The following is a 14,755-nucleotide window of genomic DNA, read 5'->3' as shown; positions in this document are numbered from 1 at the left end:
CTGTATAAAACTACTGTGTGGCAGTTAGTTAATATTAAATCTAACTTTGTACTTCGGTGCTTTATGCTATTTCCTGTCTCTGAAATATCTCCCCAACTGCATCTCCTTTGCTTAGTGAAACTTTGTATCCATTCTTTAAATCTGACTTAGTTCCCAATTCTTCCTACCTCAGTTTCTCACCGCGAGTTAATCATTCCATTTTCTGTACTATTTCTGTATAATAACCATTATACTATACAGAAATGTTTATATAGTATCTGTCAGTATTCTTATCATGCTATTAAAATGCCTGTGTATCTTCCAAGATGTCCTATTTTAAACACTTTGTTATTTCCAAAGTTGGAGTGTGTCTTATTAATGATCTATAAATTTATTTGGTAATGTTTCCTTCCATCTTTCCTTTTCTGGAAAGAAAACTCCTGGAAAAACAGTAGTTTTAAATTGATAATGTATGTTCCAATTTTTGACATCTTAGATTCAAGGAACTACTTTATGTCTTGTTTCTATTCTTGGAGTGTAAGCTCATTGAGAAAGGGTTTTGTGTTATTTACCTTTGAAGAAGAGAGTATTACAGTGTGCCATGCATCATAGAACAAGTATTTCATGTTGAATTAAATACTAAGTTTATATTCAGTGATATAATTTTAGGTAGCAGTCTCCAGAATTAGCCAGTTACTGGTCATACATAATCAGAAATTTAACAGCATTATTTTGTTTTTGCTGCAAGAAAAGCATTATGTGTGAACTGCAGTAACTTCAGTTGGGAGTGGCTTAGTTAAAAATTTTTTTTAGTGTTTTTGTTAGAGTTTGAAGATAACGTAGGGATGTAAGGAAAGTTTGAGAAAAAAAATGTGTAGGCTTTCCTGAAATAAATGGTACTAGAAATCAGATAACATTTTTAAGTTTTGGTATCAAAGTGGAATAATGTTTGAAAACTTGGCACTGTATATATTTTATAAAACTGCATGAGACTTGAAACAACAGACCGGCAAATTCTGAAGTCTGTTGAATGACAGTGTTAATAAGTGGATTATGTCAGCTGGAATATTAAAACATCAAGGCTTTGTACCATTCGAAAGCACATTCTTCTGTGAATAAAGAACACTCATCAGGCTTTACATTTTCTCTTTTAAGGGCTTGAGTGGGAAAAAGAGGATCTGGAGAAGCAGATGTCAGATCTGAGAGGACAGCTGAGCGTCAGTGCGGTGGCATCTGAGCTGGAGGAAGTGAAGCGGTGCATGGAGCGAAAAGACAAGGAGAAAGCACATTTGGCAGCACAAGTAGAGGTGACATTGCTATTTTAAGTTGTATTCCAAGGACTTTAGTTTTGTTTCACAGAATTGCTTAATGAAATTTTAATATAAAGATTGTGATATTTTATGAACTCTGGGTATAGATAATGTAGTTATGTATATGACTGATTATATATAGAAATTTCTGGGGATTCATTTCTCTTTCATTTGGACCTCAAAACCAGGAACCTATTAAACTTGAAAATATTTTTGTTCTAGTAGCAATGAGCCCTTCCTACAGGCAGAATGTACCTTTCTACTCTGAAGGAATAGTGAGTTATCATTATTTTGGGGTGAAACAAGTAGAATTCTCAGTGAAAAGGTATTACTGATGTTTCTTCTTTGGAACCGTAAAGGTTTTCAAATATCTAGCTGTTCTCCATGAGGAAGAGTTGCGATGCCTGCGTTAATTTAGGGTCATGTGGTAATTGTGAATGAAGTAGTAACCTTGAATGAAGTGTCACTAGGCAGCTAGCATTTCCTGCTCACCTTTTATCTAGCACAGATGGGGGTAATTATCAGAAAATATAAAAACTCAAAGGTAAGAACTTCATAAAAAGGGAATGACTTAATTTCAATAATTTTGCAAATTAGATCAAACATGGATGACATATTTGGAAATAGATATGTATCAGTCCTCCTCTGCAGCTGATTTTATTTAGTGAAGTTGTGTTGTACTTGTGATAAGTTGCCGTATTCGAAGATGTTCCTAAATTATAATGATAGGTAGAAAATTGGTGTTAAAAGCATCTGATCTTATATAGTCCAAAGGAAATATTTAATATTACTCCAGTCTGAGTTTCTCTTTCATCTTGTCAGTGTGTCAGTAGAAAATGTATTTTAGATTTGCTTCAAGATTCAGATTGTAAAGATAATGAAATATTGACATACTCTTTACAAAGCCCTCTACATGTTTAATAATTACTTATCAGAAGTATTCTCAGAGCAATTGTAATTGTAGGACTTTTAAAGTTTGCTTCATGGATATTATTTTAGCCCTTGATCCTGCTGACAAAAGTGCTAAGATATGATTATTTTTCCAGAATTAAGTATTTGAAAAAACTGTGCTAATAAGTATCAAAGGTCGAAAAATCTCTTTGCTTAGCTGTTTATAACCACGTGTTGGGTTGTCCTTCCTCCTTCTTTCCTCCTTTCCTTTCCATTGTTCTTTTTTAAATTTACTACTCGTGGAATAAATTGGAAAAGGTTTCAAAGACTTAGGCATTTGAAAAATTACTTATAATAACTTAATAATGCTCTCATTCAAAGAGCCTGGCTTTCCCTTTGTCCTGACTTAATAGTTCTTTCACATTTTCACATGGATTAGGAAAGAGTTGGAGTTCTCTGGGGTTAGTTTGGATTAACCGAATAGGTTTGGATGTGAAAGACAATTGGAGAGAGAGGTTGAACATTTACTCACATATCAAGTACTTAATGACTGTCTGTTATATTCCAGGCACTATTCTAGGTGCTGGTGACATAGCAATGAACAGAAACCCAGCAGATTTTCCTGTCCCCATGCAAGCGACATTCTAAAATTGATGCAGAAAATTCTTTGAGTTTGTCTCAAGTGTAATTTAAATTCCTTTTGGATGGTGAAAGATTTTTCTCCAGTTGCCATTGAAAGAGGTAATCACAAAAAGACATCACTTATCCTGGCAGAAATTACCATTGAGCAGGTTTCCCCCCTGATTTCCTTATTTTTTAAAATAAAATAACTTAAATTTATATCAATTGTTTTAGATTTAGTGACATTTCTGATTATGGCTTGTTTATTTTTCATATGCTGTGGAGGCCCATTGAATATCTTTATGCCCAGGCTGTTCTCAAAGTGACATCTAGTATAGAATTTGTGAGAGATGCAGGTCATGGATCACTCAATTTAACCTCTAACAGTTGGGAATTTTATTGAAATTTAATTGACAAGCATTTAGCTTCTGCTTTAATTTTAGAAAATATTAGGTTGTAAGGGATGTTGCCTTTTACATTCTATAAAAAAATGGAAGTTAATTTAATCTCCTTTAGTTGTTTTTTAGAGACCAAACATAAATGAGAAAAGATGCATAAAATGAGATTCTTGGTCAGGCCCAAGAACAATTGTATAGTCTGTTTCTTATGGTTTGTTGGATCATTATCTTTCTCTTTAACTTTGACTTTCTGACACCTCTCCTGTAGAACCTCTTACACAGTCTAATTCCTTATTTTTTCTTAAACTTCCCTACTCCCATCTGTGTTGTTTTTGTTCTGGTCGTTCACTGTTTCTGTAAAGTCCTATTTTTGTGCCAGTCCTAAACCTTTTCTTTCCTGAAGACTTCTTGGATTATATCAGTTGCAAGTGATAATCCTTCCTTTTGGACCACTTTTTGCCCAACTTCACTAATGTTCTTAAGGCACCTTCCTCACATCGTCTTAAAGTAACCTTTAAGATTTCAGAGTGGGTTGAAATAAAGGAGGAACGAGACTGCGGAAGAAGACTTCCCTGTCACCAGAACAGATCCAACTTCGATGTCCTTACCTAGCGAAGATATCACGTTTCAAGGTCTTGTCCTCATTTTGGAAACTTGAGTTTTCTGTGTCCTAGAATTAATGTGATCTGGGACATGTTAACAGTCTGGTTCTTGTTAACAGTGAAATTCGCAAGAGAACAGTATATAAGAGTGCCAGTTCATCAGCTACCCTATGGGGTTCTTATATGGGTATTTAAACACTATTCTCCTATGCAGGACATTTTTCTATGCCTAGGTTTTAGAAAGCTGAATTAGTAACCCCCCCCACCCCCGCCTCCAATTGCTTGATGATGTTATTCTCAGAATCAGAGAATAACAATGTCCAAAGGACTGTTCATGGCTATGGTAAGGCTCCACCACCCTCCACCTCTCTTTAAGAGTTCTTGTAACCAGGTATCTAATTTACTTTGCCAGATTCTGGCTTTAATCCTGCAGTGTGTTGAACTGACTTTTTTTTTTTTTTTTTGTCTTTCTTACAATCTTATCCTCTGCTTGCACTCTGATGCTCAACCTTCTGTTTACATTTTCTTTTGATGTGTTGCTGTACACAGATATTGCTCTGGGCCATTTACCAGTTACATTGATGTTACCTTTAAACTCGTGGCATTCTGGGAGCCACTTATGAATGAAAGACGTACATCCGTTTTCAGATCATAGATGAGTATGGGTTAAGAAGCAGGTCTTATCTCTGTATCTCTTTGTGTCACCCAACAATGTCTTACCCATATCAGGCACTAAATTACTATTTGTTGACTAAAATAACATATTGTAGAACATTTTATGGTTATTTTTAAAAGCTAACGTTGTCCATTCTTTAAGAGCACATTAATTTCTGGAGGAGTTGTCAGTATTCAAGGGGACCTTTGCTCTTTCTCACTAATTGCATTAGTTTTTTGTTGATCCAGAATATACATTTTAAGTAGTTATTTTACACTGGGAGAAAACAGTGAAAATATCTTATAAAAAACCCAAATGAAAGCTACGTTAGAGTTTGCATAATTTACCTTTCAAATTGTACCTAAGACCTTAAATATGTATATGCATGGAACATTTTTTTCTTCTTCTAAACTTGAGTTGAACCTCATTAACCTTGATAGGCTATTTGTATTCATAAGAATTCCAAGCATCCTTGATCAATGATTCCCCCTGATTTAATCTCAGCCTCCATCTTCCATCAATTTATTCTTCTTGAAAAAAAATTTGACTTTTAAATTCAATAAAGAACTTCAAAGAAAAAAAATCAAGGTGCTGTACATAATTTAGATTAAATGTTGAAAGTGATAATTGAGTGACAACTGACATGATTATTCATTAGCAGAAACTTGGGACTGTAGGCCAGAATTTAATTTTAAAAAGAGAAAGGGTAGTGGAAAACAAAAACGATAATCAGGTGTTTTTGTTTTTGTTTTTTGATGATTAGTTTAATAGAAACTGAAGGAAAGTTGTTCCTTTTACCATGCTTTTAGGATAAACTCTTTTGATTCTTGCATTTCTTCTATAAGAAATGCACTTTACTATGCAATAATGCCACCTTCAATGTTACTTTTAAACCTTTTTTAGAGACCTGTGGTCTTAGACATCTTAATTACGCTGCCTATAATTACCTATTGTTCTTTTTATCTTAATAATTTCTTTCTTATCCAAGTGTTGTCAAATCGGGTATTATTTGAGTATTAAGTAATTTTTAATCAGATTTTAAACAGGTTAGATTGTAAAGAAACCAAATATTGGCAGCAAAACTTTATAGGCAGAGACTAAAATTTTTAAACCTAGTAGAGATGAGGTCTGCTTGTTATTAATCAAACTCTGATGACTTTGGGCCAAATTGCTAAGTTCACAATACTCTATACTCCAGCTTCTTCATAAAGATGACTATTGACAGGATGGTCTACAAGTAAAAACTAAGACTAAATAAATCTTTACATTGTTTGGAATGTTTAGTTTAACTCTCAGATCTTTCATCTATAAGGGAATAAAGGAATTTTAGGAGTTGTAAAAAAAGGCAGTCTTTCTGTTTTCTCTGACTCTGAGTTACATGAATATTTTCCTGAAGCCAGAAAGTAGTAGACCAGATATTTTAATTTCACCTTTAAATGGTCACTGATGTATGTTGTCATTTGTCATTTGAATGTGGCAAATAATTTAGGAATTAAAATGTCCATTTCAAGTTTTTTTGTTTTCTGGAATCGTGATAATTTCTGACCTGTGTTTCACATGTAAATTAAATAGATAAGTCTTTGTGATTCTTTGTGTGTATGTAATATGCATGTGTGAGCATGTGCATGCACCTGGGTGCATGCAACATGCAGGAGGTGTGAGGAAAGAGAGAAATGTATGTTCCTCACAAAATTGCAACGTGTTGATAATTTATAGTAGGAAGAGATAAATTTAATATTTAAGTAATTGTAAAGAAAAAATACAGCATTGGGAATAGTTATTGAAGGACTTGCTATGGAGAAATGGGGGATATGAAACAAATGAGGTAATGTTGTTGCAGAAGCTAAGTAATTGATATTCATTTCTTAACTACCACAAATACCATTAAAAGGGGGAGAGTAGACTTTATAGTGAAATTTTAACTGTTCATGTATTATTTCCTGTAGTCTTTATAGTTACTTTGTCTTTAGAGTGATTTGAATTTGGTAGCATATCATTTTAAGTAGAAAACGAAATTCTTTTTTAGATGTTTGTTTTCAGGCAGCTTTCTACAAGGAGAAATGAGATTGTTCTTAGAAATGAGCTTGTACTTAGCCTTAAACAACAAAAAAGTCAACAGGTCTATTATACTCTTGAAAATGTTCAAATAGTATAAATTATCTTTGTAAACGAACTAAATTATTCATATGCACTGAGAAAACAGTCTTTTAGTTTTTAATAACTAACACATGACTAACATAAAGGTCAATGTTAGTGTTTTCAAATGTATTAAATGTATTTAATTTCTAGTACTTCACTTGGTTGAAGTATGTGTTTATATCATGCAATATTTAATTTTTAGGGCACCGATAATGATATGATGTTAGACTATAGCTTGCTCTTTCTTAAAGGAGATTAACAAACTAGGTAAACTTTTGGCAGTTTCGATTGAAGAATAGTTTCTGCTTTTGTTAATGGTATACGAGCTTATTGCAGAACAAACCTCCTACTGAGAAAAACTAGAAAAACTTAGTAAGACATATGTTTTAAAAAATCTGTTTGTGTCTACGGCCATGCTACCCTGAACAAGCCTGATCCCATCTGATCTTGGAAGCTAAGCAGAGTCGGGCCTGGTTAGTACTTGGATGGGAGACCACCTAGGAAGACCAGGTGCTGTAGACATAAAAAATTAAAAATGAGGGATTGTAAGATGACAAAGTGCTTGCAATCTTTGAGGTCAGCCAAGGGTTGCCTTGCCTAAATTAAAAAAAATCTGTTTGAACTTATCAATTACTTGGGTACAAGGACAGGTGGTGTCAAGTGTTCTGTTAAGGAGGGGAATACAGAGTGAAGGGTCTGACATTTGGCACCACTTTTTCCCTGAAATGTTTTCTGAATCACAAACCGAGCAGAACTTACAAGGGAGCTTAGGCCCATTGAAGAGGAAGAGTCTTCATAAACATCCAACACTTTCATTTGGGGTACCCAAAGGGGTAAGCCCTATTAGTCTGAGTGAACTGAAAGGGCACTAATAGCCACAAAGACTTTAGCTCTGAATATGCTTTGATGTTATCTGTCCCTGTCCTAACTGCTCACTTAAACAAAAGTAAAAGTTTTGTTTACATCGGAGCACTCATATATTATAATCTATAAAGGCATACCTCCTTTTATTGCGTTTTGCTTTATTGCACTTCTCAGATTCTGCCTTTTTTACAAATTGAAAGTTTGTGGCAACCGTGTGTCGGGCAAATTGAAAAACTGGAAAAGGTTCACTATTCTAGATGCCATTAAGAACATTCATGGTTCATGGGAAAAGGTCAAGATATCAACATTAGCAGGAGTTCAGCCCTCATGGGTGATTTCGAGGGTTCGAGACTTGAGTGGAAGAAGTAACTGCGATGTGTTGGAAGTAGCATGAGAACTAGAATTCGAAGTGGAGCCTGAAGATGTAACCGAATTGCTGCAATCTCATGATAAAACTTCAATGGATGAGGAGTTGCTTCTTATGGATGAACAAAGAAAGTGGTTTCTTGTGATGGAATCTGCTCCTGGTGAAAATGCTATGAGGATTGATGAAATGGCGACAAAAGATTTAGAATATTACGTAAAATTAGTTGATAAAAGCAGCAGCAGGGTTTGAGAAGATTGACTCCAGTTTTGAAAGAAGTTTTACTGTGGGTAAAATGCTGTCAAACAACATTACATGCTACAGAGAAAACACTCATGAAAGGAAGAGTCAATTGATGTGGCAGACTTCATTGTTTTATTTTAAGAAATTATCATAGTCACCTCAGCCTTCAGCAACCACCACCCTAATCAGTCAGTCACTGTTGACACCAAAGCAAGACCCTCTACCAGCAAAAAAGATTAGGATTCACGGAATGTTCAGATGATGGTTAGCATTTTTTAGTAATAAAGTATTTTTTAACTAAGGCATATACATTGTTTTTTAGACATATGCTATGTATGCTATTGCACACTCAATAGACTACAGTATAGCGTAAACGTAACTTTTATAGTCACTGTCTTGAATTCTCATTGATATAGAAAGTGCTCTGATTTTACTTTGTCTAAATACGGTATGACTGAATGATGGGGGGAATTGCTGTTCCTGGACTTAATATTGAGAGGCTGATTAAAGAAACATCTCTCAAAGCTATCCCTTTCTATGTCCACTGGAATCAAAAAAGGGACTATTATTATTTTTCTTTTTTTTGCTGTGGTAAAATACACATATCATAAAATTCATCATCTTAACCATTTTTAAGTGCATAGTTCAGTGGCATTAAATACATTCACATTGTTGTTTAACCATCACTACCATTTATTTCCTCTGAAACTCTGTACCTATTAAACAGTAACTCACCATTCTCCCCTCCCCTCAGTCTCTGCCAACCACCATTATACCTTCTGTCTTTATGATTTTTCCTGCTCTAAGTACCTCATATAAGTGGAATCATACAGCACTTGTCTAAGTGATTGGCTTATTTCACTTAGCTTAATTTCTCAAGGTTCATCCATGTTGTAGCATATTGCACAATTTCCTTCCTAGTGAGGCTGAGTACTCTTTCAGTGTTTGCATACACCACATTGTGCTAATCTGTGCATCAGTTGATGGACACATGGATTGCTTCCACGTTTCAGCTATTGTGAATAGTGCTGTTGTGAACATATGTGTACAAATATCTCTTCGAGACCCTGCTTCCAATTCTTTTGGGGACATACCCGGAGGTAGAATCGGTGGGTCATATGGTAATTCTGTGTTTAATCTTTTGAGGAACAACCGAACTGTTTTCCACAGTGGCTGTACTATTTTATATTTCTACTAACAGTGCACAAGGGTTCCAGTTTCTCTACATTCTCACCAACACTTGTTATTTTCTGTTTTTTTCTTTTTTTTTAAATAGTAACCATCCTAATGGGTGTGAGTTGGTATCTCAAAGGATTATTATTTTTGTTTGAAACAGTATTTACTTTTAAAAATATGGTGCTATTTTATCTCTTTTACCCTTACTTAGCTTCTCTTTTCTCCTCTTTTCTAAAATAGAAAAATTGATTCCTCCCAAGCACACAAGATTACTGTATCATCTAAGAAAATGTATCTGATCTGTTTCAAATAAACTGTAATGCTCTATAATGATATAAAGCGATAACATTAAGTGTTATGTGACATTTAGTTTCTCCTCCTTGCTATATGTCACGTAATTAGAAATAAAATAATATTTCTTTAGTTGAACAATGTAGTTTATCTTAGTCCTGTCAGCTGCCACATCAGTGTTGGTAAGACACAGGTGTCTTTGGCCTGTCATATTTCATAGCAAACATATAACCCCAGGTTGTTCCTCCATAATCAAAAGCAGTTCCAAATACCAACCTGCTTAAAGTAGAGTGGTTTTATCCTATTTACATTCAAATTTTCTCCTCTCAAAGTGCCTACTTTAGTTAAACCTCAGAGTTACAGGGTTAAAATTAACAGTCTAATAGAGTGTGAGAAAAATTAAGAAAACACAAATGTACTTTTGAGATGTGTGTGTCAGGGTCAGAATTTCCCTAGTGTGTTACTGAGCTCTAAATGTTAATTATATGCTCCTTTGTGTTTTAAGTTAAACACTCTGAAGAAATGTGTATTTAAAATTTCTTTGTAGTGAACATCATGGCTAATGAAACAGAAGTTAATATTTTATTTCTTCACAAAGAGATGAATGTATTTAATTAATTGAACATTATTTTCTGTACTTTGCTTAAGCTTAGTATTATGTTTCATTAAAAAGTACAAGGAAACTGTAGTTGTATGAAGCAGATATGTTCTCACAGGATTTGTGGAGAAATAATTATTTTTAATCAGTTAGAAAGACTGAGGAACCTATTATTTGAGATTAATATCTTTTCTGTGTCTTTGCTTCATTTGACAAAAAGAAAATGATATTAGTATATGTAGTCAAAATTAGTATGATAGCAAAAACAGAAAGTTATATTTTCAAAGGAAGAATATTTGTGATGCAATTACTGCAGTAGTTTCTGATGTTTTATGTGGCTGATCCCTAACTAATTAAGGGTTTGAATCAGTTTTTAAAGATTATTAATATGTGTTTTGCATGAGTTAAAAATAATCGATGCACAGATTTTAAGTATATAGTCTTCTTTCAACCAAACATGACTTTTAAAAAAAGTTTTAAATCTATGATCCTAATGAGTGATGGCCTAATTTAGCTGCTTATAGGAATATTTCAGGGCCACTAAACTTGTTTTGATTGATTTGAGTTCTATTCAAAAAGACTCGCCTTAGTTCTCCTGCCTATGGGAAATTGATTAGTTGTCCTCTCAGTATCAGTTCATAAAACACCTAAATTATACCTAAATGAATGAGTTCATCAAGACATGCAAGAATGTGTCAAGCTAATTTCCCAGTAGAGGTGAGTGGGGCATGGCTTAATTGAGAATCTGAGAATTTCAGGTGAAATCCTATTAAATCTGTTAGGTTTTTTGTTTGTTTATTTACTCAGTAAAAGCAAAACTTTATAACATCAGGTAGGGTTTAATGCAGGAAATAGAGCTGCTCTAGGTATTTTATGCAATAATTGTTTATGTTATTGACAGACAGACATGGCCCTGCCAAGAAAGGATAGCACAGAACAAAATGAATTATACCTCTGTGACCTTTCTTGGCCAGCTGCAAAAGGCCAAATTAACAAGTATACAGTCCCTGCCTCACTTCCACATTCTCATTCTCTCTGTGCTGCGTCTAATTTGTCCTCAAAACCTAGTTCAGGGGAGTGCTGAGCATTCGATTCTGTAGCCTCTATGAAAGTGGAGCGTATATTAGAAGGAGGTGGGGTTAGGGGCTGACTGCTGTCGGGTCATACACAATAGCCTAGTATTCACATTTTCCTTCTGTTGAGAAACAGGACCTGGCTTGTATTTTTCGTAGCCCTTGAGCCTAGCCTTGTGTCTGTAGTTGACAGTGAATGTTCGTTGAATTCATATTAATCCTAATTTCACATTTACAAATACACATTCATGCATTAGTGACATATTCAATCTGTAGTTTCTATGCAGGGATTTTTTTTTTAAGCTTCCTGTCCGTTTTAGTTTAGATAAAACTAAATCATCTGTAAATGCAATTAACTGATCACGTGAAAACTAAAATGTTCCAATGTGCTGGAGGAGAGTTTAATTTTAATAAATACAGAAAATAGAAAGGAAATGTTCATTTTTTCCCCCCTGTTCTTGAGTCTCAGTCATCTTCCTCACTGTAGTATTTGCATCTCCTTTTGGAAATAACATCCCTATTCTCTTCAGTCAGTGTTTTCATGTCCCTGTGTTAAGGAAGTCATATTTTAGGCTTGAATTAGTCTAATCTTTGTTCACAGAGTCAGTATAGAGGATGATTAATTGAATTCTATTTCAGATGGTGTTCTACTTGAGGCTTGTTTGCTGTTTATTAGCTTTAATGTCACTGTTTTTGTTCTTGTAAATAATAGAGCTTTATATGCCTATGCTTTAAACATAATTTTTGTTTCAGTGTATCGTTTTGATACATTCAGACAGTTGCTACTTTTCACTGTACTGGGTTTCTAGAAACTGGATTATAAAACAGATTATTCAATTATGGTTTGTATGTTTTTATATGAGAAATATTGTAATTAAGAATTGTGCTTCCGAACAAGGAGTTTTCACCTAAATACTTAAAATGAACTTGTCATCAATGCCAAGATATAAAAACTCAATCTCTATAATAATTAAAATGTAAAATTATTCTTTATTTTCAGTAAAATGCATATCATACAAACACCTACATAAACTTATAGTGTAGGTTTCCTCTAGTATATTAAAAGTGTGTGTATGTGTGTGTGTGTACTACAACTCTTGTATCATACATTTGATGTATCTAAAACTGAAAGGATAGCTATTCTAAAAATTAAAATAAAAATCTATAGTTAATATATTTTCCTCTAGAATTTAGAAGGAGCTTTCTCAGATATTAGCAAACTGTTTGGGAAAATGGAACAAATTGAACAAGTGGCTTCTGCTCCTCACTAATTTTTCGTTAGTAAATAGAGGCTTTACAAATAAATGTATTTCTGTTTGGCTTGGCCCTAATTTGGGGTTATTCTTTTCAAACATTGCAGAATCAGAGTATTTGAATTCTTTCAAAAGGCTTTCTTTATGATAGGTGTCTTATCGGATTCTCTTGTTAATTTTTTCCCTCTTACCCACTCTTCTCTCAACCCCCCTTTCCTACCAACACCAATGTTAAGTGAAAGAAGGTGTTCTTGGGCCGCAGAGGGCGGGAGTGTGGGTGGTTGTTTGAATTCTGGGATTGGCTGACATGGGCATTCATTTTCAATCTCTGTCACTTTCTTCCCCATCCCTCCCTCTCTTTCTCTCTTTCAGTTTATTATTTTCAGTAGCATCTGTTGAATTATCTTCTTTTTGTTCCTTTAGCCACCACCTAATGGTATTTGCTCTTTTTTTTTTTGGACAAAGATCCATTGTTAGAAAACATTATATAATCAGATAGAGGGCCACCGAGGAAAGAAATGTAAGTATAGATTAGGTGGCATAAATTGTAAAGAGAGGCAAAATTTGAAATAGAGAACAAAGAATTGTTCATATATATCACATTTATTAAAAATAACTGATGTGTCTGTCTCCCCACCTGGGTCGTATGGTTCTCTGGAGCAGTAGCATGTTGAACTATGCCATCTGATTCATCTTATTGAGCTCGGATGCTGCTGAGTGCAAGGAATGTTTATTGGACTGAGTAGAAATATACCTGTACTTTATTCAGAAAGACTGAAGAGTTTTTTTTTCCCTGTCTCTTAAATGCCGCAGTTGGTTCTTACCTGTTATAAGCTAGCTTCATAGACTATGATTGCTAAAATTGAATTTAGATAAGAATCGGTTCTTCATGTCCATTCAGATTTTCAGTAATTTTTAATGTTACCGTAATAGTTTAATATCCTAGTGTTAGCATAATGTCCTTTGGTGATTAATCTATCTCAAGCATGTATCTGATCATGGTATTCTGTTGCTGAAAAGCCGCTGAAAGCTCAAACTGGATTTAAGCATCCCCCCAGCCCGGTTTCTGAGCTTACTTTCCAATCTCTTTTTAGCTGGCTTGAACTATGACTCTTCATGAGCATCTTCCACTAGCCCACTCTGTGGCCCTTGCCTGTGCTGTCTTTGGTCATGAATGCTCATCTCTTTTTCATCAGGGACCCAAACTTTTCTTCGTATTTTAGCTCTTTGTGAGGTCTTATTGATCAGTTTGTTTATGAGGTCTTGTTGATCAGTTTCTCTTGAACTTACTAACCTAAATACTGTTTCTACTTGCTACCATTGATGTTGCTTCCCTCCTGCTCGATCATATTTGCCATAGTCAGTATTTCTCATGCACTACTCTTCTCAGTGTCTTGAGCATAGAAGGGGATAATAGTCTGTGCCTGGTTTTGTTTTAACCCAAGTCAACCTTACGCTGTGATTTTCCTTTCTCAGTTTCAAAAAAGTTCCAGAAACATCTAGAGATTGTATAATTCATATTCAAGATTTCCTCCTGTCTCAGAAAGGAACATGTCACCTTATATAATTATTAAGGAGTTTATTTGGCTAGTGTCCTAGTCAGTAATATAGTGAAGTGGAATCAATATTTGTTTGAATATTAGAGACCTGTGGCTAGTCTTTTCTCTGCCTTTCTCTAGCTCCCTTATCTTGGATTGATCACTTAACTTCCTTTGCCTCAATTTCCTCATCTCTAAAATGTAGGCATTGGATTACCTCTCTAATTCTAACATTATTTCTTGTTAGTAATAAAAACTTATCGTTATCGTGTTCCTAAAATGTGCTAGTCACTCTTCCTGGTGTTTTATCTAAGTGATCTCATGCAGGTCATCATTCTTCTGAGACATAGATATTATCGAGTCCATTTTATAAATTTAGTTGCTTTGGTTCACAGATAGTAAGCAGTTCTTCTAAGGTCATAGAATGGCAGAACTGGGATTCGAATTCAAGTCTGAGACTCATGCTTTCCATGATATGCCACTGTCTCTCTAAGGGACGTTGCTTGTGAGTCATTAAAGTCTATCTGTTTTCTCATTACCTATACAAGTTTCCAAATGAAGTACATAATATTGTAGATGGAAATTTTTATTTAAAATGTACATTTTTCAGAGTTCCCTGGCTTATTTGGGGCCAGATTTTTTGTCTTTATCTGTTTACTAAGGTGCCTAATCTCTTGTGTGCATTCACTGTCAAGTAAGAGTAGAGGAGAAATTGTATTATATTGTGTTTTAGTTACAACAGTAAACAAATAGTCATTGT

General features: G+C 34.5%; 1 protein-coding gene and 1 non-coding gene across 12 annotated transcripts in view; both read left to right on the top strand.

Annotated features, from left to right (window-relative positions):
* Positions 1–14,755, top strand: part of CEP128 (centrosomal protein 128) — a 357,353-nt gene that overhangs the window by 86,790 nt on the left and 255,808 nt on the right. For all 11 annotated transcript variants that reach the window (XM_023528829.1, XM_023528828.1, XM_023528831.1 and 8 more), the window contains one exon: positions 1,135–1,286. In XM_023528829.1, the coding sequence (XP_023384597.1) occupies positions 1,135–1,286 (152 nt within the window). The remainder of the gene's footprint in view (positions 1–1,134; positions 1,287–14,755) is intronic.
* LOC111737910 lies at positions 6,999–7,117 on the top strand. The gene has a single exon (XR_002779620.1). It is a non-coding gene; the product is annotated as a 5S ribosomal RNA (ribosomal RNA).

This window comes from Pteropus vampyrus, unplaced genomic scaffold (assembly GCF_000151845.1).
Source record: "Pteropus vampyrus isolate Shadow unplaced genomic scaffold, Pvam_2.0 Scaffold32, whole genome shotgun sequence".
Classification (NCBI taxonomy): Eukaryota; Metazoa; Chordata; class Mammalia; order Chiroptera; family Pteropodidae; genus Pteropus; species Pteropus vampyrus.
Note: the sequence above shows the minus strand (reverse complement) of the source record. Positions and strands in the feature narration are given on the sequence as shown.